General features: G+C 34.8%; 1 protein-coding gene across 6 annotated transcripts in view; it reads left to right on the top strand.

The window, feature by feature from the left end:
• LOC122811202 (homeobox protein meis3-like) overlaps positions 1-24,038 on the top strand; it is a 524,011-nt gene that overhangs the window by 430,170 nt on the left and 69,803 nt on the right. For all 6 annotated transcript variants that reach the window (XM_044083008.1, XM_044082923.1, XM_044083256.1 and 3 more), the window contains one exon: positions 20,267-20,343. In XM_044083008.1, coding sequence (XP_043938943.1) covers positions 20,267-20,343 — 77 coding nt within the window. The remainder of the gene's footprint in view (positions 1-20,266; positions 20,344-24,038) is intronic.

Here is a 24,038-nt window from a genome sequence, read left to right as displayed (position 1 = left end):
ACTTGAATATATATTGTGAAGGTTACGTTGTAAACGATAAATGGATTATGTAAAATTAACTGAAATACAGTGGTCAAAGGAGTTTTTTATCAGCATAATTACCCAGTTCTCTGATGACTTAGTGAAGTTTAAGTGGAATGTTATTCTATGCAGGGGTGACTTACCACACTAAACAACACTGCTTTTCGTGGCTCTGACGGCAAGTCCACATCATCTGTTTGTCTGGTATAACACTTGATGGATAATTTGAGTATTAGAGTGGGATCTGATAACTGCCCCTGGTTTGCAGTCATCAGAAAATGTTATAGTCATGGTAAGCAACAGTTCCTTGATATCGGCTTTCATGCAACAAAAGAATATGCCAAATATGTTGGGGTCCAAGTCAGAGCCCTATGGGACACAATTGACAGCATTTGTCTGTCTAGATCTCATAGCCTGACTTTAGCGTTATGGATTCCATCATATAGCCAGTTGGTTATCCAGTGAACTCTATATATATATATATATATATATATATATATATATATATATATATTTAAATGTAGAGTAGGGGAGCCTGTCAGTATTCCCAGCATGCGGGATACTGTTAACGACGAAGGCGGCAGCATGGATTGAATGTAGTTTGTTCATAGTCCCAGTTACCATTTTGAAGAACTCAGCTGCTATGTATGATCTGACTTTCACAGTGCCACTCTGCTGTGTATCCAAGAATACAATCTCATTGTTTATTAGCTCAGCTGCAATACTTTCTGTGGCCTTGCAAATGATTCCAGAGAGACTTATAGGCTTGTAATTCCCAGGGCTTCAAGATGAACTATCTTTATGCAAGGTGATCCACACTTTGGATGTGTACCAAGTGGAGAACCACAGGCTGGGGAGAGTTTGCTGGGTAGGTCTTACATTCAGCACCACTGTCAGGCACATGCAGCTGTTAGTTTTTATTTTAAAAAGTGTCAAAAGGACTTGAGCAAGGGTGATTTTGCGAGGGAAACTTTGAGGGGGAAAATGGAAGCAGAGGAGAGAGTGGGTGGAGTGAAGCTGGAAGACAATTTTTCCACAAGAATCTTGAAAATGTTTGGGGGTTAAAGAATGAAGTATCATTAGCGATAAGTTCAATATAGAACTGTTGGTTTCTTCTGAAATTCCTAGTATAACTGAAGAACACCTCATGGTTTTCTTTTGAACTGGCTGCAATCCTAAGTTTATAGTTCACATTGTATTCCTTAATGGTAGATCTGTGGGATGTCCCAGTTTTAAATCCCTTCTGTAACTATATGTGGCAATCTGTTGTATATGGCCTTGATTTTTTATATTTAAGTTATAGAGTCTTTGATGTGTAAATTCCACAATATGTTTTTTTTTAGTTTTCTATATGCTGTTATGCTTGCAATGGATAGGTATGGACACCTAAATGCATCTATAGATGAGGGAGCAGGTGGCAACAGCCACAGGTACAGAGTTTCCTGAGGAGCTACACCATTTGTGATGCTGAATATGATTGCTAAATAGGAAGTAAATAGTGTTGTAGTAGTGTTAGATACAGAGACATAAATAGTGTTGTAGTAGTGTGTGATACAGAGACATAAATAGTGTTGTAGTAGTGTTTGATACAGATACATAAATAGTGTTGTAGTAGTGTTAGATACAGAGACATAAATAATGTTGTAGTAGTGTTTGATACAGAGACATAAATAGTGTTGTAGTAGTGTTTGATACAGAGACATAAATAGTGTTGTAGTAGTGTTAGATACAGAGACATAAATAGTGTTGTAGTAGTGTTTGATACAGAGACATAAATAGTGTTGTAGTAGTGTTTGATACAGAGACATAAATAGTGTTGTAGTAGTGTTTGATACAGAGACATAAATAGTGTTGTAGTAGTGTTTGATACAGAGACATAAATAGTGTTGTAGTAGTGTTTGATACAGAGACATAAATAGTGTTGTAGTAGTGTTTGATACAGAGACATAAATAGTGTTGTAGTAGTGTTTGATACAGAGACATAAATAGTGTTGTAGTAGTGTTTGATACAGAGACATAAATAGTGTTGTAGTAGTGTTTGATACAGAGACATAAATAGTGTTGTAGTAGTGTTTGATACAGAGACATAAATAGTGTTGTAGTAGTGTTTGATACAGAGACATAAATAGTGTTGTAGTAGTGTTTGATACAGAGACATAAATAGTGTTGTAGTAGTGTTTGATACAGAGACATAAATAGTGTTGTAGTAGTGTTTGATACAGAGACATAAATAGTGTTGTAGTAGTGTTTGATACAGAGACATAAATAGTGTTGTAGTAGTGTTTGATACAGAGACATAAATAGTGTTGTAGTAGTGTTTGATACAGAGACATAAATAGTGTTGTAGTAGTGTTTGATACAGAGACATAAATAGTGTTGTAGTAGTGTTAGATACAGAGACATAAATAGTGTTGTAGTAGTGTTAGATACAGAGACATAAATAGTGTTGTAGTAGTGTTAGATACAGAGACATAAATAGTGTTGTAGTAGTGTTTGATACAGAGACATAAATAGTGTTGTAGTAGTGTTTGATACAGAGACATAAATAGTGTTGTAGTAGTGTTTGATACAGAGACATAAATAGTGTTGTAGTAGTGTTTGATACAGAGACATAAATAGTGTTGTAGTAGTGTTAGATACAGAGACATAAATAGTGTTGTAGTAGTGTTAGATACAGAGACATAAATAGTGTTGTAGTAGTGTTAGATACAGAGACATAAATAGTGTTGTAGTAGTGTTTGATACAGAGACATAAATAGTGTTGTAGTAGTGTTTGATACAGAGACATAAATAGTGTTGTAGTAGTGTTTGATACAGAGACATAAATAGTGTTGTAGTAGTGTTTGATACAGAGACATAAATAGTGTTGTAGTAGTGTTTGATACAGAGACATAAATAGTGTTGTAGTGTTTGATACAGAGACATAAATAGTGTTGTAGTAGTGTTAGATACAGAGACATAAATAGTGTTGTAGTAGTGTTAGATACAGAGACATAAATAGTGTTGTAGTAGTGTTAGATACAGAGACATAAATAGTGTTGTAGTAGTGTTTGATACAGAGACATAAATAGTGTTGTAGTAGTGTTTGATACAGAGACATAAATAGTGTTGTAGTAGTGTTTGATACAGAGACATAAATAGTGTTGTAGTAGTGTTAGATACAGAGACATAAATAGTGTTGTAGTAGTGTTAGATACAGAGACATAAATAGTGTTGTAGTAGTGTTTCATACAGAGACATAAATAGTGTTGTAGTAGTGTTAGCTACAGAGACATAAATAGTGTTGTAGTGTTTGATACAGAGACATAAATAGTGTTGTAGTAGTGTTGGATACAGAGACATAAATAGTGTTGTAGTAGTGTTTGATACAGAGACATAAACAGTGCTGTAGTAGTGTTAGATACAGAGACATAAACAGTGTTGTAGTAGTGTTAGATACAGAGACATAAATAGTGCTGTAGTAGTGTTTGATACAGAGACATAAATAGTGTTGTAGTAGTGTTTGATACAGAGACATAAATAGTGTTGTAGTAGTGTTTGATACAGAGACATAAATAGTGTTGTAGTAGTGTTTGATACAGAGACATAAATAGTGTTGTAGTAGTGTTTGATACAGAGACATAAATAGTGTTGTAGTAGTGTTTGATACAGAGACATAAATAGTGTTGTAGTAGTGTTTGATACAGAGACATAAATAGTGTTGTAGTAGTGTTTGATACAGAGACATAAATAGTGTTGTAGTAGTGTTAGATACAGAGACATAAATAGTGTTGTAGTAGTGTTAGATACAGAGACATAAATAGTGTTGTAGTAGTGTTTGATACAGAGACATAAATAGTGTTGTAGTAGTGTTTGATACAGAGACATAAATAGTGTTGTAGTAGTGTTTGATACAGAGACATAAATAGTGTTGTAGTAGTGTTTGATACAGAGACATAAATAGTGTTGTAGTAGTGTTAGATACAGAGACATAAATAGTGTTGTAGTAGTGTTTGATACAGAGACATAAATAGTGTTGTAGTAGTGTTAGATACAGAGACATAAATAGTGTTGTAGTAGTGTTTGATACAGAGACATAAATAGTGTTGTAGTAGTGTTTGATACAGAGACATAAATAGTGTTGTAGTAGTGTTTGATACAGAGACATAAATAGTGTTGTAGTAGTGTTTGATACAGAGACATAAATAGTGTTGTAGTAGTGTTTGATACAGAGACATAAATAGTGTTGTAGTAGTGTTTGATACAGAGACATAAATAGTGTTGTAGTAGTGTTTGATACAGAGACATAAATAGTGTTGTAGTAGTGTTAGATACAGAGACATAAATAGTGTTGTAGTAGTGTTTGATACAGAGACATAAATAGTGTTGTAGTAGTGTTAGATACAGAGACATAAATAGTGTTGTAGTGTTTGATACAGAGACATAAATAGTGTTGTAGTAGTGTTTGATACAGAGACATAAATAGTGTTGTAGTAGTGTTTGATACAGAGACATAAATAGTGTTGTAGTAGTGTTTGATACAGAGACATAAATAGTGTTGTAGTAGTGTTAGATACAGAGACATAAATAGTGTTGTAGTAGTGTTTGATACAGAGACATAAATAGTGTTGTAGTAGTGTTTGATACAGAGACATAAATAGTGTTGTAGTAGTGTTTGATACAGAGACATAAATAGTGTTGTAGTAGTGTTTGATACAGAGACATAAATAGTGTTGTAGTAGTGTTAGATACAGAGACATAAATAGTGTTGTAGTAGTGTTTGATACAGAGACATAAATAGTGTTGTAGTAGTGTTTGATACAGAGACATAAATAGTGTTGTAGTAGTGTTAGATACAGAGACATAAATAGTGTTGTAGTAGTGTTAGATACAGAGACATAAATAGTGTTGTAGTAGTGTTTGATACAGAGACATAAATAGAGGCAGTGCTGCAGCTTGTATGGAGAAGGCCATAGCAAGATGGTCAAATCTGATTAGGGAGGGGAGACAAAACTGGGGGCGGGGGGGGGTAAATTAATGAGCACAAGACCTAAAAGATTTACATGTCATGTAGGCAGGGAGGACTATGTGATACTGTTATCTACAAAGCCCAGAAATCTCTGGGCATATTTAACATTTGTAGTATGTATTTGTCAGGTTCTGTGTGGATATTTGAACTCACCTGTTAGAAAGACATATGGTTTGATGGATAATTTTTCTAACTGATTAAGGTATTTTGCTTATTCTAAAGGGGCCATAGACAGAGTTATATAACTGGTTATAATGTGATAAAAGAGATCACTTAAATGTAATGAATACCTTTGCTTAAAATGACAATAATTTTGGTCAGCATAAAAAGTACCATAAACATATGTTACTAACTAAATCACCTATGCACTGGTACATGTAACAAGTTTTTTTATGCTTATTCTGGGATGCAAAAACCTTGGACCTATAAATGTAAGCACAAGAAGAACAAGTGTCACAAGAGAAATCTCCAGAAGGGATAGTCATTGGCAAGGCTTGTGCAGTTTTGTTTTGTGATTATGTTTTAAGAGATATGGAGCATAAACACAAAGGCACACTACTGGCTCGAATACTCAACGAAACTCTTTATTGAAAGTAGAACAGTAAACACTTTCATGTTACACAGAACGCTTCTTCAGACTTAATGAAATTTTAAAAGCAAATTGCCATTTAAATAACTCTTTATGCATCACCTGACCCATAATTGCCTACAATTAAAAATTTAAAGTGGTATACATAGCTATATATCCAGGTATATGTATATAAATATAGACTTAAAATGTATAAAATATATAAAATATATCAAAAACACTATAAATACAATGCTCTAAAATATACATATAAAAGATATAGAATGTATGAATAATTTACTAATAAAAACACTCTATACCTGCATAATAATGCTTGATAATGCTAATATGGGTAAACACAATCATAACTAAACTATTTATGTAACACTATATTAAAAGACACCAAACCATCACCACAAGACAACATGTATGTATAAGATAACCAAGAACACTACTCTTATAAGCAAGCATGGCAGCCTATAAAGACGTAAGTGATTTGTGGAATAAATAGCAATAAACTAAGGTGTAATGTCCCCTACTGAAAACTATAACTAATACTGTGAAACCAAGTGAAGATTCAGCGATTGACCAGTCTTTCAGAAAAGGTTTCAAGCTTACTTTTTCATTAAGGCCATGTCCCTTATCTGCCTGATACCTCAGGATCCATTTATTTTCCTCCTTTTCAGTATAGTTCTTTATATTTCCTAGTCTAGTACTGGTCCTAATAAGCTCTATGGCCATAAAACTAAATTTATGACTTAAATCATTGCTGATAGTCAGCCGCACTAAGGCATTATGCTCATCTTCTCGTCTTATGGCGTACAAGTGTTCTCTTACTCTCTCCCTTAATATTCTATTGGTCTTTCCAATATAAAAAGATTCACATTTCGAACACTGGGCTAAATAAACCAAATTCCTGGATTTACAATCAACGTAATATTTAAAACTATACAGCTTCTCGGTATCAGGATGTTTAAAGGTGTTATCATTCTTCATGAACTTACAGTGATTATAACTCCGTCAGGCAAAAGTGCCTTGCCTGTCTGACTGCACTGTACCTTTATTATTATCCTCATAGCAAAGTATTCTTTTACGTAATTTAGTATTCCTATAAGAGTATCTTGGTCGTTCCCCTACTATTTGTAACACTGTTTCATCCATAGTCAGAATGGTCCAGTGCTTACTAATAACCTCATTGATTTTCTTATTGTTAGTGCAGGGAATAGTAAGCCTCTGTGTCTGATTACTGGTATCTCTTCTATATGAATGATGTCCACCTTGTTTAAAGAAGGGTTTGCCCCTATCCTGTCTGACCATAGATATAGTGTCTAATACTCCTGCACTCTCTCTGTCTTTAGATCCTCTCTCCTTAAACTCATATTTGAGTTTATTTATAGTCCTATCAAAAGTTCCGTTGTGGCTGGTTAACCTAGATACTCTTAGCCCTTGTCCTTTTACTATATTTTGATAAACATGAGGAGGATGCATACTACTCCTATATAGTAATGTATTCTTTCTACAACTCTTCCTGTATAGTTGTGTCTGAATCTCCTCTGTGCTCATAATAATAGAGACATCAAGAAAATCAATCTCTTCCTTAGAGAACTTAGCTGTAAACTTAAGAAAACTAGTGGTGCCATAAGAAAAACTGTCAAACTCTCTAAACTGCTTTTCCATATTAAAAAGACATAATCCACAAACTGTTTATAATACCTAATATTCTCACTAAACACCATGTTGTTCATTGCATAGGTGTGTTCCCAGTAGGCCATTACAATATTCGCATACGAGTTGGCACATGGTGTCCCCATTGCCACTCCATTAACTTGTAAGTAGTATTTATTTCCGCAAGTAAAAGCATTACGGCTGAATATAATTTCTAATAGTTTGGCAATTATAATAACCTCTTCTCTGGGAGTATTTTTACTAATTAGGAACAGCCTCACATATTCTAGGCCTATATTGTTAGGAATACTAGTAAATAAAGAGGTAACATCTAATGTAACTAGATAGCAATCAAAAACATTATCATCATTATATGTGTAATCTGACAAAGTCTCTAAAAAATGTTGTGTATCTCTAATAATAGTAATAGTGTTCTCTACTATAGGTCTCAGACATTTCTCTACATACACTGACAATGTTTCTGTTAACCAGCCTCTGCTGCATACTATAGGTCTTAAAGGTGGGTGCATCATGTCCTTGTGTACTTTGGGCAAACCCCTAAACGTAGGTACTAGTGGTGTCTCTATAAGGAAATAATTATACAGTTCATTGTTGATGATGTTTGACATGAGTAAATCATATAATTCTCCATGCACATCTCCAGTGAGTTTATTCAATTGATTAGTGTTCAGTTCCTAATAGGTATTAATGTCACTAAGCATTTCATTCATAGTTTCTTCATAATATACCTTATCCAAAATAACTACAGCACCACCCTTGTCAGCCGGTCTAATAACAATATGTACATACATTTGTAAAGTTTTAAGGGCTTCTGACTCACTGTTGGTCATGTTAAAGAATTAACTTCTAACATTTGCTTTTTCTACTTCAAAAACCTTAAGTAGGTCTTTCTCACAAGCCTTCTCAAAGGCTTCCAACAATGGATTAATGGGTGGTATAAACGTGGAGGGTTTCCTATGCCCAACCATTGCATTGTCATTCTGTTTCCCAAACAACAACTTTAAACCAATGTTTCTAACAAACATTTTAATGTCTATTAATAGGTCCACCACATTAACAGAGGTTGAGGTAGTGAAAGAAAGTCCTTTGCTTTGATTCATGCAGTATTTTAGTTTTATGTACTGTATTTTCAGATTTACATCTTTCTTAGGTCAAGAAACACCTGGCAGTTTTTATATTCTATGTAATTTGACTCCTAGGATAGAGTGGATGCTTTCTGTTGCTGTAGTGATGACTGTTTTCCCTTCACGTTATTCACTTCACATCTCTTCCAACAGTCTTCATTTTTTGTTTGTGGGGTTTAAAGTTTCACTTTCTTGAAGAAGTGATGATGATGATTTTTATTGTTATTATTATCTTATTGGATATAACTGTGGTGGTGGTGCTGCGGTAGAATTGTCGCCTCACAGTAAGACGTTGTCCTGTTCGATTCTCAGCTAGAGCGTCTTCTGTGTGGAGACATGCGTGAATGGGCGTACCTTCACTGAAGGCTGTGTGTCAGGGCCAGCAACTCAGCACGTAAAAATTTACTGCCAATCATTAGCGGACCAGAGTTCCGCTGTGGCGACCCCTGACTGGGTAAAGCTGAAAGACACAAAACAATTATTATCTTATTGGATGTCTTTTACTGTTTCTGCTCAGATAATGTACTTAAGTTTGAGTTTTTGTTGCTTTTATTACTGTAAATTGTGCTAAATGTGTGTCACAATACTAATTTGTGTTTGTTCAGTTTCATTTTTATTATTATATTTTATGTAGACAAAACCATGTATTCAAGTTTGAGTGTATTTCTGGTATTTGATGTTTTGTTTTACTGAATTTCTAGGCTGTTTTTTGTTCCAGGAGCACTTCTGTGTGTAACAGTTTTTTTCCCCCTACTAAATGACTTTTCAAGATGGTCATAGATGTTTTTTAGTGTCTCTGAGGGTGGAGGGATCTGAGAGCGAGTGTGAGGTCCAGGTGGCCTACAGAAGTTTTTCCACATGGAACACGTTTGATACACAGGTATCTAGCAATCTGGTTAGCTTTCTTTGTCCTATATATATATATATATATATATATATATATATATATATATATGTACATACATAAATATTTATCTCTATATTTAGGGAACACATGGAAGTCTGGTATGTGAGATGAAAGCATGACATATGTTCCCTAGTGCTACAGTACAAGGTATTTAAAGTATTACACATACCGGAATCCATCCATTTTCTATGTCTTGCTTATGTTAGTGTCTCTTTTTGAATTTAGAGGCCTGTGTTATTTGCTTAAGTCTTACGTAAGTTTCTATTGAATAAATCTTCATTTAGTTTGAGTAGATTTGTATGAATGTAGTATCTCTTGATTTACTTTGCTCTTTTATTGTGAGGTGAAATAAAATCGTCTTATTTTTGAGGCAATAGTTATTTGTTTAATGCGCTATACTACTTTAGTGAGGGTTTTGTTTGGATTAATTATATTCAAATGGTATTATAATTATTACTGGGTATTTTTAGTTTAGTTTATTTTTAGATAGTTTATATAGCTAAAGTTGCTTGTTTTGCCAGTAATGTAGTTTAACAATTGATACATTGTAGTTAGTATTTTAATGTATTGCTTTTTATTTTTTATATTTCTCTGTTATATGAAAAAAATGTTTGCTGTTGGTTAATTTAGGTGAGATGTTTTTCTTTTTGTGAGGTCGGTCTTTGTGTGTAATGTGGAAAATTACTATCTGATATTGTAATGAATTGGAAATATGGTCTGCATTTCAGTTTATTTATTTTTCTATCACTTTTTTGAATAATCTAGTGTTGTTTTTTATGAGAATTGTTTTAGATGGGTAAGGCATTGTATAGAGGGCCAGTATCTAAGTATTGGGAGTGTAGTGTGTAAACATTTATTTTTAGCAAGTATTATAAATATATTTGGCTCTGGGAGAATGTTTGTTAATTATATTCAGAAAAACATTTTAGTGTTCTGTTTTTATCATATTCCATATCCATATTCAAGATGAGGACAAATAATATATGTTTGCGTTTATATATGTATGTATGTATGCATCTATCTTGATAGATATAGACACACACACACATGTATATATAAATGGATATGTACACATACTGATCACACACACACACACACACACACACACACACACACACACACACACACACACACACACACAGTGGTAGGCACACTTATTATACTGATTGTAACGCATGTGCATTTTTAATAAGTTTTGTCAGTAATAAATAACTAGGTGTAGGCAAGCAAAGATCAAAGTGAATGTGAGGTACAATATAAATCACGAATAAAGATTATCCTCGAACCTGGAACAGATGTTCTACAATTGAAGAAAATGTTGTGCATAGATATTATAAAAACAATGTGTTCAGTCAGAGTGGTGGAAGGGGGGCAGGGAGAAAAGTGGTAGAAGGGGTAGCAACTGATGTGAGTTGAAGATGATTATTTCACGTTGCTGACATATAATGTAAGAAGGCGTACAGTAAGTTAATCACAAACTCTGTTGTTGTATGGCAATTTGTAAGCTAAAGACTTATTACTGTAACAGTGCATGGCTTTATAGTCAAACCTCTTAGTAAAATGTAGTGACTGTCTTACCATAGCTGATTAGATAGCATATATGATGCTTTGATAACTTTTATAGTCCTCTTTTCCATAAAATAAAATTAAAATAAAATTAAAATTTGTCTATATCTATTTTTAAGTAGATAGATACATTGATATATATACATATAGATATATAAATAGATATATGGTATGATGTTAGCAGTTTTGGGTTGCAGTGCAAGACTCTGGGTGAATAAAATTCCTTTTTTTTTGCTGGAAGCTCTAAGTGACAGTTCTGGGGAGTCATAAGCACTCCCTCATACTCAGTTTGAGATATTCTGCAGTGAGGAACTTCAAACTGTCTGGGTTGTTGTTAGTACACAACACATATAACAAAATGAAAAACTGACTGCAAAAAGTAGAAAATAAAGAACTGCCAGGCTAAAATGTGGAATAACATTAACTGATTAGTGGTTTTGCCTTTTACATCATCAACAAAAGACTTCATCAGCCTGATTAAAATTAACTTTAAAGAATATTTTATAATATATTACTCACATCATTAATACAATAACTAATTAAAACCTGAATAAAGAATCCAATTTATTCTATAAACCAAAGATTCATTTATAAAACACTACTTTTTTCCTAATTGTTTTTCTTTTAAGAAATCATTTAAAAGAAACACTTGTATTCAGTATAGGTGGCTTATGAGCGTCCAAAGTCATCTGCCAGTCATACCGTTTGTACTCCATTTCACATTCTCTCTATCTGTGCCTGAATGAGACTTAGCTTTCTACAAAGATTGTTTAAAATATAGCCAAGTTCTGTGTGGACAACTAATTACCAAAATGCCTATGGGTAGATGGAGGAAACTTAATAAGGAAATAGGTTATTTGTACATAAAATTATCAATGCAGCATAGTGAGAAGAGCTCGGGATTGCTTATTGTAACAGTCAATGTGACTTTCAATAAATTAAAAATTGTCAGTTTAGTATCTGAAATGAGGCTACATTTTAAATATCAGTGGAAAAGTTATTACGAAAGTCAATTCACATAGAAAAAAATGCTCGTTATTTGACTTAAAAGACTGTACGAAATTATTAAACAATACTGAACAAATGATTGGTGCTTCATCCATCCAATATGAAGTCATTTCTAACAAAACAAAATCTAACAACAGTCATTTTTGATTTCTTTTTTTTGTATTGTTTTTGTGAGGACTGCTACAAGGAAGTTTTTAGTCCATTTCTTGAGTGTTACCCATAACATATTGTTGAAAAAGGAAAACAGAAACATTGTTTTATGTCTGTAAATTATAACAGATGTGAACTAAGACATTGCAAAATGAAAGGTCTACCTCAGTCAGGTTTAGACAGTTATGACAATTTCAAGGTGCCATAAGACATATTTGTTGTTGTGTATTAGGAAAGTAACAATAACGTTACAGGGCATTTTGTACCATCGAATTCTCTTCTACTCTTTGTTGTTGTTGTTACAAAACTTGTCACAGCTCAGTAATTTTCTCAGTAATTAAGATTACTGATGTTTACAGCAAAGGAACAAAGATAGCCAGAAGGTAGGTGGATCTTGCATTAGGTTATATTTTGCTTTCATTCATTTTTGTCAAGGATGTATGATCTAAGCATATGATGGTACTATATACCTCACAAGTGTCACACATTATAAGATATGTTACATTAATTTCCTTAATAAAAAGTGGGCACTACAGGGAGAAAGAAAGGTTATACTTTGCCCATTGATATTTGCTGTCATAAATTCATGTTTATAAGTGATGGTCAGTATATTACAAATAATGTAAATACTTGTGCTCATCATAATGTTTCTGTTTCTAGTTTCATGTCTGATGTCTTGACACAGATCTTGCCCCAGTCTTATATATCATGATATAGATTTTGGTGATGAAAGGTCAAGAGTGTTCATAAAAATAATATGGCCTGCTTTGTTCCTTACTTCTGCAGTACCAGAAAATGGCACCTGATGGCAGGAGAGGTGCAAAAGATACATGTCTCCCAAGATAATGGGGTGCACGATACCAGTTTTATTTCTGTACCACTGAGTTGACCCATTTGTAACCATAAATTATAGCCCAAACTAGGTATTAGCACAAGTGATAATGCTATAGTAATGCAGAAGGTGAATTATTCTGTTACTTCTTAAAAGTATTTGTTTTTCTAAAGTAAGTGAAGAAGGGGTTAAGAATGTATAAATCTGAAATAATTTGTGCCTTATACACAAATCTAGACATTGCAAATTTGATAACACTGTTGTGTAACATGTGTAATGACAGTTCCAGTTTACAAACTGACCACACACCACAGAAAAGATCTCTAGGTTTTGACCTTCATCTTAGGCATAACTATTTTAATGGTTTGAATTTCTACTCTGGATGGCAGCTTCTTGGTGGCAGCTGTCTAGCTTTTATTTTTTCTAGAGTTTTCTAAGGTCTAGCTATCAGAAGGAGCCATCATCTATCTCACTGCTGTCAGATAACTATGACAGGGGTCTCAGCATGACCCAAATGAAGGCACTAGCCTCATCTATCACAGGCCTGTCAGATAAGTAGCTAGGAGGCCATGAAACTTTGGCCTTTTATTAAGAGCTCCTTCCATAACCTCTGGCTCTTAAACAGAGCACATCTTTGTGTTTTTCACCATCTGTTACACAACTAACAGAAAAAGATGAGAACCGTCTTTTCAAAGTCGAGTAGTAATATGTAATTTTTCAAGCCTTCTGGCACCACTGATCCTCTATACTTCCTGGGAAACCACACAGGAGTGCCTAAAAATATGCAGAGTGCTTTTCTGTTGACAGAGATAATGTTTTGAGATGCATCTCTGTCAGTCTTGGCATTATAGTAATGTTTTATGCAAACTAAAAAAGAAACAGAGAGAGAAAAAGAAGAAAAAAAAAACTCTATCTTTAAAAAAATGTAACCCAAATGTTTTTCATGTTTGTAGTATGACTTTCAGTTTGTGTTCCCTGATTTGTTAAGAAATAGCTGAACAAATGCTTTATTTTTATATACTATTTATAGCAGAAGGACTGCTTTTTATTCATAATTAATGCACATTGCTTCACTAGAGTCTGAAACAGGTTTTAACAAATTAAATGTTGAAATTATTTAGTAATTATAGTAACTATGAACCTGGATTTCATCCTATAATGGGTATAGGACTCTTTTTCTGCTCCTCGTTAATAATCTGACAGATAAAAAATAACATTCTGGTGATATAAATTTGATAATCTACAGAAATTAGAAGCCTCATATTGACAAACTTCTGATGTGTTATTTCATTGCCTGATTTGATGATATTGTTTCAATAATTCCAATCAGTTAAATTCTTGCTGCCTATAAATATTTGAAATATTTTGTTTCAACAGCTCTATTAGCTCAGGTTTAAAGTAATGCAAACTACAGGGCCATAACAAATGTTAAGCAAAAACATTTTCAAAGCTGAAAAATGTATACAATTAAGGCATAAAATAATGCTAAAAACTTTCTGAATGAGGACAAATGGATTTAAGTAACTTAAATAACTAATGTTTTGGAAAGGCTGTGTCCCCTACTCCACATACTTATTACAGTTAGGGTTGCTACCTTTTCAAAAGGCCAAAGTGGGACATTTTTGGTACAAACATCAGATTTTACAGGCCAACACATACCCACGGCCAGTACAAAGGATATAATTTAACTTTTTTGCCTAAATAAAAGCTTATTCTTGTAGCATTTTAGTTTCTTATTCTATTTCTTATAACATGTAGGTATTTCAGATACAGCATAACTGTTTTATGCAACTATTACATAAAATATAGGAAATAATTTTATCCTAAAATCTCAGGACATTTGTCATTTTTACAATTTTTTGTCAGGACACAACTGCCCAAAGAGGGACTGTCCCTCACAAAGTGGGACAGGTGGTAACCCTAATCACTATAGCCTGGGTCTAGACAGAAGGAAAATTCCTTTAATTGCAGTTACCACTAATGATGAATAAGGCAAACTTTAGCCAGATTTTTGAAATCAGCATTCAGCATGTGGCAGCTTTGGTTTAATTCAAAAGAAACCAACTGCTTCACAAAAAGATATTGTGTAGTTCATCTGAGGAAATACACTACTGACCTGTAAAGCCCCTAATCTATCCTACATGTAACTGGTAACAGAGAATATAAGCACCTGGCAAGTATGCAAAATGGCAAAGCTTAAGTACCTGGAATATTTTATAATTTGATATAGAAAAATATTGTTAAATATTCTGAATTCAGTTTACAGCCTTACCACACATAACACAGTTTTGGACAGGTCATTTGATCAAATTTGGCTAATTTGTTTTATTTAGTCACTGACTTACAGATCAAAGGAGAGAGAGAGAGAGAGAGAGAGAGAGCACCTGAAGAATGGTTCTTGGCAGAGTGAGTGTGTGTGTGTGTGTGTGTGTGTGTGTGTGTGTGTGTGTGTGTGTGTGTGTGTGTGTGTGTTATACATTGTTTAATATACAGGACTGAGAAATATTACAACAGACTGATGGTGAGTCAAAATGTGAATTGGATCAGAGATTGGTTAATAACTAGAAAGTAAAGGTTAGTGTTTAAGGTAATGAGAAAGTTAGCTCAGAAATAAGTGTTACAACCAATGGTATGTTTCAAGGATCTGGAAACAAGTCCACTACAGTGACTATAGTAGTAATGTATTTCGGGTTTTCCCAGTTAGGGGTTGCCACAGTGGAACTCTGGTCTGCTAATGATTGGCAGTGGATTTTTACAGTGCCGAGTTGCCGGCCCGATGCCCACCCTTCAAAGAAGGCACCTATGCTGTAAAAAGAGCATATAAAAAAAGCTTTGTAAGGCAATGTCTGAGGAAGGTCAGTTGTTCTGAATGAGAAGACAATGAGGCAAGGCACAGAGATTTAGAGGACACTGAAATATACTAGAAAACAAAAGAAGCAGGGTTCAGATTCTAAAGTACCAAATCTTACTGTTGGGGACTAGGATCCAATATTAGGGTAAGATACAAAAACACCTATAAACCACAGTAAATAAACACTTGAATATATCTATATAAAAAGGTGCTTTTATGCCCAGTAGATATTTTTTCAGTTTTTAAACTTATACATTTTAAAGTATTTAAATAGTAACATGTCAAATGAATACAACTTCAGCAAATTAGTCAAGTGACAAAAATAGTATAAAAGAATACAACTATATCTTCACTACCTTATTCATGGTCATTGTTTTAAAAAATAAAAAACATTTAATGCAGAACAAGCAGCTGGCATTACCTCAGTAATCCATCTGTATTCGCAATCGGCAGTATAATTAATGACATTGCCTCCTCTGTTTGAATCTGTAACTAACTGTAAAACTAAAAAATAGAATTTGTGATGTATACTCTTTCATAGCATGTTTAACCACAACATTATTTCTGTTAATTTCATCATATTATAAATGTGTTCACTAATTCTCTCCTTAAATGCCTTATAGGTTTTTGTCAACATAAAATACATGACACTGTTTACAAGCAGCCATGTAGACTAAATGCCTATTTGTACAGTCGCCACATATATCAGTAAAATATAACTTCCCAGTGATGAAACATTTGAATTTAATTTTAGAATTAATACAGCTGTAACAGTTGCAGCTCCTGCAGGGATGGCTTCCACGTTACATAGATTTTAGAGGTATACTTTTGGTGCCATAACATAATTGTCTTTCCAAACCTATAGTGTCCATAAAGAAAACCTTAAGAACTGGACCTACAGTTTTATCTACTTATTCAATCACTGTTAAAATATCCCAGTGATTATAATAATGCAGCAAATGGCATTAACATTATCAGAAAAAGTTAAAGGCATTCTTAAATTAAATTGCTTAATCCTCCTATTAACAGTGTATTATAGTCTAAAATATGGAGCAGCATAAGATGGCCCAGATGATGTAATTGCCATGGCGACTTCTTGTAAATAATCTGTGTCATGCCTCTGTGAAGTGAAATTGGTAATCATGTTGTCTAATGTCCCTAGCAGCAGTATCATCTGTGGTTAAATGACCTTTTGTTATAGTTTTATAAATGTGTGATTGGTGCGTGCTACTCCTAAGTAAATTGGTAATCTTTCTGTATTCTTTTTTTATGTAGTGAGGTATGTCAGTTCCCCACCACATAATCCCTTCTAATTTGCAGATCCAAAAAATAGTCATAGTCTAAGAATAATTCATAATTCATTTCAGAGCAAAAATAGTATGTACTGCTATTAAGTACATTTACAAAACTATGGAAAACATCAGCTTGGCCTTGCCATATTAAAAGATGTCATCTACAAATCTAGAATACTAGAGAAGCCTATGCTCATGTTATGAAAGCACATGTTCATTCTTCTGTTGAACTATTGCAATATTTGCATAACTACTTGCACATGAAGTGCCCAGCCTTATGTCAGTTTTACACAAACATAATTTAACTTAAAAATAATAAATAACAAATGTAATTTTCTAAAATCAGATGTAGACTGAATGATGTTACTAAGACATATGTTAAATTCAGAGTGGGTAATTGTAACAACAAGAATGTTATTTACATGGCAAAGTGTATGTCATGCTCTTCATTTTATATTGGAAAGACCAAAAGGCAATTCAGAAAGCGAATATACGACCATCTATATAAAATTAGGGTCAAGAATATGAATAGTGCACTGTATCGACATATTAATAGATATGGGGAAACATGTATTTAAGTTTTCCATAACTGATCAAGTGAATATATCACCACGTGGAGGTAACTACAAAGCGCTCCTAGGGAAAAGAGAGAGTGTGTGGCAAATTTTGACAGATGCCACTAAGGAGCCAGGAATTAATGATTATGTTACCATTAAACCCTTCTTGCAAGTGTTGTAAAATGTTTTTTACATAATTTAAAGTTATTTAAAGTTGGTATAATTTATATGCATATCATATTATTTATTATTATTAATAAGCTTTTTAAAAGACTTTTTAACATTTATATATATATATATATATATATATATATATATATATATATATATTTTTTTTTTTTTTTTTTTAAAAACAATATTTATAGAACAAAAATTGTATAAGGTAGACTCACATATTTTAGGTTGGTTGCAATTATTCAAATGAATTAAATTTTTTGAAAACATTGTTATGAGTTTTCTAGGTAATGTTATATAGTAACAAACATTCTTTGTAATTGTTATACTAGCACTTTAAATATTGAATTGATGGCTGCTTTGGCGCCAAAAAGTTTTTAAAATGGAACGTATGTTAAGTTTGAATTGTTCTGAAGAAGTCTGCATATGCAGATGAAAGCGCCTAACCAGTTATTGGAGAATTCTAAAGTGTAGTTTTCATTAATAAATACTTTGTATTCCTTGTTCGAGTTGTGTTCACTCTCTGCATTATACAACATTACATAGACAGTTGGTTGCCATCTAGTGGATTACATTTATAATGTATTTTCTAAAATCATTTGCAATAGCAAGCATATTAGATTGATTTTGGGTGTTATTAAAGTGCTAGAAGTAGCAAGAAAACAGTACTTTATCTATTCTGTCTTTAGTGGGAATGATAGTAAAGAAAGATCTAATATCCAAGGTAATGAATATGACACCCAAAACATCATTTAACAATGGGCACTCATATAATGTTTTTCAAAAACTGTCTGTGTCAATTAAAACAAATTCAACAGTCATCCCTGCATGGACTGCAGTTCTTGCAGCTAAATAATCAGAAAACCCTGAATGTATTTTGTTTTCCTTTTTGGTACTACATAATCAAGATAAGGGTATATAGTTGTGAAGTCCCAAAAATGTATAATTAAGAACATTATTCTGTGGTTCTCAATGCATGACAGTTATGTTAGAAAATAGTGGTATAGTGAATTAATTTTTAGCATGCAGCAAGGAGGTGTCTCCTGTAGGGAAAACAAGGCAAACTACCTGGTAGTCAACAACCTTATCTAACATTATCTATAGTATCACAACTAGTTTGGGAAGTAAACCTCAGAAAAGACATGAACCTAGTGATATAGTCCTTAACAGGAAAACAGCAACAAGGTTTGTTACTGCATAAGACCTTATATTTGAAGACGCAGGATGAGAATAAAGTATAGAAGAAGAGGAAAGCAATTGTGCATAAATATAATAAAAACTTGAATGTATCTGGCACATCGAGGTGGTCACATGATCAGTCTTTCAACTCAATAAATTCCATCCAATTTAGGTAGCTTGAAATGGATGTCTTATGACTGGGGAAGTTCCAAGTGGAAATAAACACAAGTAACAGTGAATTGTGAAAGTAACTGTAAAATATTTAATGCATTTTTGCAAGGGTATACTCCATTTTGGGGGACTACATTATCTCATCCCCACTATCAAATCCTACATTGCTAAACCCTACAGACGTAAGAATATTCTGGAATATAGAAGTTTGAAGGAAGTATGTATTTCCCTGTAATTACAATTAAATTTTGCAGTTAAGTAGATTGCACTTAGAGCCCATGAACACACAATGTGATCCCAGTGAAACACAATTAATTTGGAAAGGCAGAGTGTGGTGGTTAGAGTACCATGGGATTTGTCAGTAAAAGGAACCCCAAGGAAGGGGCATGGCTTAATACGAAGATCAAAATTCTGAAAGGGAAGTGTGCAGGAATATGTGGTGCAAGTTTGAAAGTTTTATGCTTGTCGTGTCATCCAGCATACAATGTATATGTGTATATGTGTAAACAAAGTGGATATTTACACGAGTCCTTTGTCTTTTACATTAAAGTTTTGACTCAGAAAAATGCCAAGTGATGGCTGTTAAGAACCACTGACTCAGTCCCATTCCCTTATATCCCTCCCTAACTACCTACTAGGTAAATTAACATTCCAAGTAACACATAATTTAAACTTATATGTTTAATGTAAATGAGTACGAAATGTGAGGGCAGGGAGTCTATGCATGTTAAACAGTAGCTGTAATGTTGGCTGAAACAAAACTCACTTACTGATATTTTATATCAGGATTTACAGTAAAATAATATGTTTACTCCTACATCATTACAGTTGCGAAATTGTTAACTTCTCTGAGAATTATCAGTCTATGAGAGTTCAAACATTTTTGAATAATCAGTGAAGCAGTATTCCAAGCTGGTTATATAGATTTTGTGGTGTGTCTGGTGTCAAGTTTTCCTTTCACGTTCAGTGGTATATTTGTTAGAAATGTTCTTATGCCAACAGAATTTGATGTTCACTTTGTAATAAAATGTGTGGTTTCTGTTCTTGGAAGTAAGCTTTTTATTAGACTCTCCATGATACTTCTCTGATGTTTAGTACCATTTTGCTTTCTTCTTTGATTTCATAGGAAGTGGTAAAACTATAATCCAAAGTGCGTTTTCTTTCTTTTTTAGCACCCATACCCATCAGAAGAACAGAAAAAACAGTTAGCACAAGACACAGGGCTAACAATTCTACAAGTCAATAACTGGTAGGTAACCACAGAGACATCAGAAAGTAAATGTTTTTAATGTGTGCTGTGGTAGAATACTAAATCAGAGGAAGAAATGCTATAACAGTTTTCATGTCAAGATAATGTTAATTGAAGCTCAGATGGTGTAGTGATATGTTCTCTGACTTTACTGTAGAAAGTCCTGGGTTCAAGACCTGGGACTGCTGGCTTTTTCCCCCACCATGCCCCTGGATTCCCACTCCTCTTTTCTTGATGTGCTGGAAAATGTTAGGGTTCAACCAAACACCCTAATAATGGGCGACTTCAACTACCCCACCATTAACTGGGAAAACTACTCGTGTACCAACTCCTTAGCTCAATGCTTTCTGGAATTCTTAAACTCCAATGCCCTGGATCAACTTATCCACACCCCCACCAAAGGCAACAATATCCTAGCCCTAGTCATTACCAACATGAGTGACCAGTGTTCCACACCTGAAGTCAACTCCTCGTTGGTCCGATCCGACTATAAGCTAATCACTCTTGATATCCACATCCCACCCCCCGCCCCCAACCCCCTCATTAAGGAAACCACGGTAAAAAATTTCTCCAAAGCCAACTTCATGCTTCTTAAGACAGAAGTTGTGAACTTCATGACACCCATGCAGATGGACAATACAGTTACAATTGCTGAATCCTACACAAATGCACTCTATAAGCACTTACACAAGTGCATTGATCGTGCTATCCCAAACAAAACCAAGACGCTATCCTCCAAAAAAAGGAAGCCAATCTGGTGGTCCCCTGCCATAAACAAACTGTACAACAGAAGGAAGAAATGGTTGCAAAAGAGAGTAAAATCCCATGAGTGGAGGAGCTCCCTGGTCAGCCTCAGTAAGAAGCTGAGATCCCTTGTAAGATCCTCCAAAGCTAGCTACAAAAATAAAATTGCCACTAATTCTAAGGGCAACCACAAAGCATTCTATAGCTATGTCAAGATTCTCAATGGCAACACCCAGATCTGCTCTGAGTTACAGCACAAAGGCATGAAAATTACAGAACCAACTGATATTGCCAACATCCTGGCAGATAGGTTCAGTGCTAACTTTACCCCCCCCCCCTCACTCCCTAAAGGGCCCATATCTACACAGGAAGAATGCAGAGTCCCTGTAATCACAACTACTTAGGTAAAAGCTGCACTCTCTAAAGCCAAAAACAGAACATCCTTGGGACTGGACAACATCCCAGGCTGCGTTTTACACGAATTTCAGAATGAACTGGCTCCCCACTTAAGTACCATGATATATAATAGCCTCACATCAGGCTTTGTGCCCACTGAATGGCACACAGCAACAGTTATCCCACTCCACAAAGGGGGAGCCACCACTGATCCCGGGAACTATCGACCTATTAGCCTGACAAGCCTGGTCTGCAAGGCCATGGAATGTATCATCATGGAACTCATAAACAAAGACATTGGTAACCTCTAAACTCTGGATCCCACCCAGTTCGGGTTTGTGAAAGGCAGATCATGCCTTCTGAACCTGATCGACTTCTTTGAGGCAGTCACCAAAGCCATAGATGAGGGTAAGGTGGTTCACACAGCCTATCTTGACCTCCCCAAGGCTTTCTACACCATCCCCCATTCTGGAATTATAGCTAAACTCACTAAACTAGGTATAAATCCCTACATCACAAGATGGGTTGCCAACTGGCTCACTGACAGAACCCACACTGTAAAAGTTGCAGACTCCAAATCTGACCTCAAACCAGTGACAAGTGGAGTACCACAGGGTCCTGGGACCTCTTCTGTTTGGTATCTACTTCTCTGAAGTACAGGCTAACACAGAAGGCCTCTGGCTAGCAAAGTTCACAGATGACTGCAAACTAGGAGCTATAGTCAAGTCCCCAAATTATGTGGACATCCTACAGAAGGCCCTCGCTGAGACAGCTGCCTGGTGTCAGAGCCATGGCCCCAAGCTCAATGCTAAAAAATGCAGTGTCATCCCCTTTGGTAAAAACTATGTACCCATGAGCTACCACATAGGCAGCAATCTACTGAACACCAAATGTGTGATGAGACCTTGGGACCCAGGTGGACAGTAGTCTCTCCTTTGATAGTCACATCACCGCAGTAGTCAGGAAGTCCTTCTACATGGCACACCTCATCATAAAAGGATTCTCATCCAGGAAAAAAAGAGGTAATTGTTCCCCTCTACTCTACACTCATTAGACCCATTATAGAGTACAACACCCCTTTTGGAATGTACCTCACAAGACATCTGCAGCAGCTGGAAAGGCCACAGAAGTACCTCACAAAGAGGATTACTGGCCTCAAACAAATGCCCTACACTGACCACCTCAAAAAACTCCAGCTTTACTCCGTAGCATATCGCCTACTCCGAGGTTATCTCTGCCTAACATATAAAGCTATGTCAAACCCAGAGCTGTTGGACATGCTACACCTAAAGAAATCCCAGTCCCTCCGAGCTACATGCTCTACGGACCTAAACCTTGTCACCACAATAAACAGGACATGCTGGAGGGATAGATTCCTGTCCTAGAGACTTCCCATACTTTGGAACAGGCTACCCATCTATGTCAAGCAAAGTTCTTCATTAGCACTCTTCAAGAAAAATCTTGATGAGTGGATGGGAAATAGGAAGTACACCCCGGGGATCACTTCTGTCTCTCTGCTCAACAGTGGCACAGGAAAATAACTTTCTTGGGTGGCATAAGCCAGGGAACCTTGTTGGCTAGGCTTACATAGGCCCTTGGGCCGGTAGCCTAGTACCTACCTATGAACCTATGAAAGATGCAGAGTACCTGTTTATTTCTGGAAATGGACATGAAGGACAACAACAAGAAACTGAAAAAAAAAAAAAAAAAAAAGCAATGCCAACCAGAAAGTGGAAATATGACACACACACACACACACACACACACACACACACACACATGCATATATCGGTTTACTATCATATTTTCTAAGCGAACTCTGTCGACTGCACTTTTGTCAAACACAGAAATTCAAAAACGGTAATGTCGAACACCAAAACCCAACCTAGGAATGGATTTTAACATGGGTCGAGATAGGGGAGAGGTTTGTAGTTCGGCAATAACAGTGAACACCTATCTCGACCCATGTTAAAACCGTTCCTAATAATTCTGAATGAGATAAAACAGGTAAATGGGGAATGACTGAATTAAATGAATGGTCATTATGAACAGAGCATTTGTATTTAGAATTTATATTTTACTTTCTAATTGCAACATGTAAGTATCCTGACTGATTAGCTTGGCTTTCGTAAACTTTGAACATTATAATAATGCACATGTTTATTAAGTGTTTACTTCACTAAAAAAGGAACTGTCCCAATTTTAATGAGCAGAATGAAGGATTATGAATTACATTGTTAGTTTTCTGAAACGTGTGTTATGAAGAGAAGTGAGTTCCTGAACACAGGTGTGTGTGAAATGGTCTAACGTTGATCATATGAAAGTCATACTTTCTTCATTTGCTTAAGAATTCACACAAATCCAAAATAAGGGGGGCAAATGACTATAATCAGGGCAGTTTTTAAATATTGCTCTAACTCACTTAAAAATTAATAGAGCAACAAGTTTTGCTTCAATATGAGTTTTGCAGAACGATAAGAGGTATTTAGCACTAATGAGTGCTATTATTGACTGAATGTAATACTCAGAAATTTACCAAAACATGCTTCATGCTC

Source organism: Protopterus annectens, chromosome 1.part0 (genome assembly GCF_019279795.1).
Source record: "Protopterus annectens isolate FY-2018-M chromosome 1.part0, PAN1.0, whole genome shotgun sequence".
In the NCBI taxonomy this organism is placed as follows: Eukaryota; Metazoa; Chordata; order Ceratodontiformes; family Protopteridae; genus Protopterus; species Protopterus annectens.
This window is presented reverse-complemented; position numbering and strand designations above follow the sequence as displayed.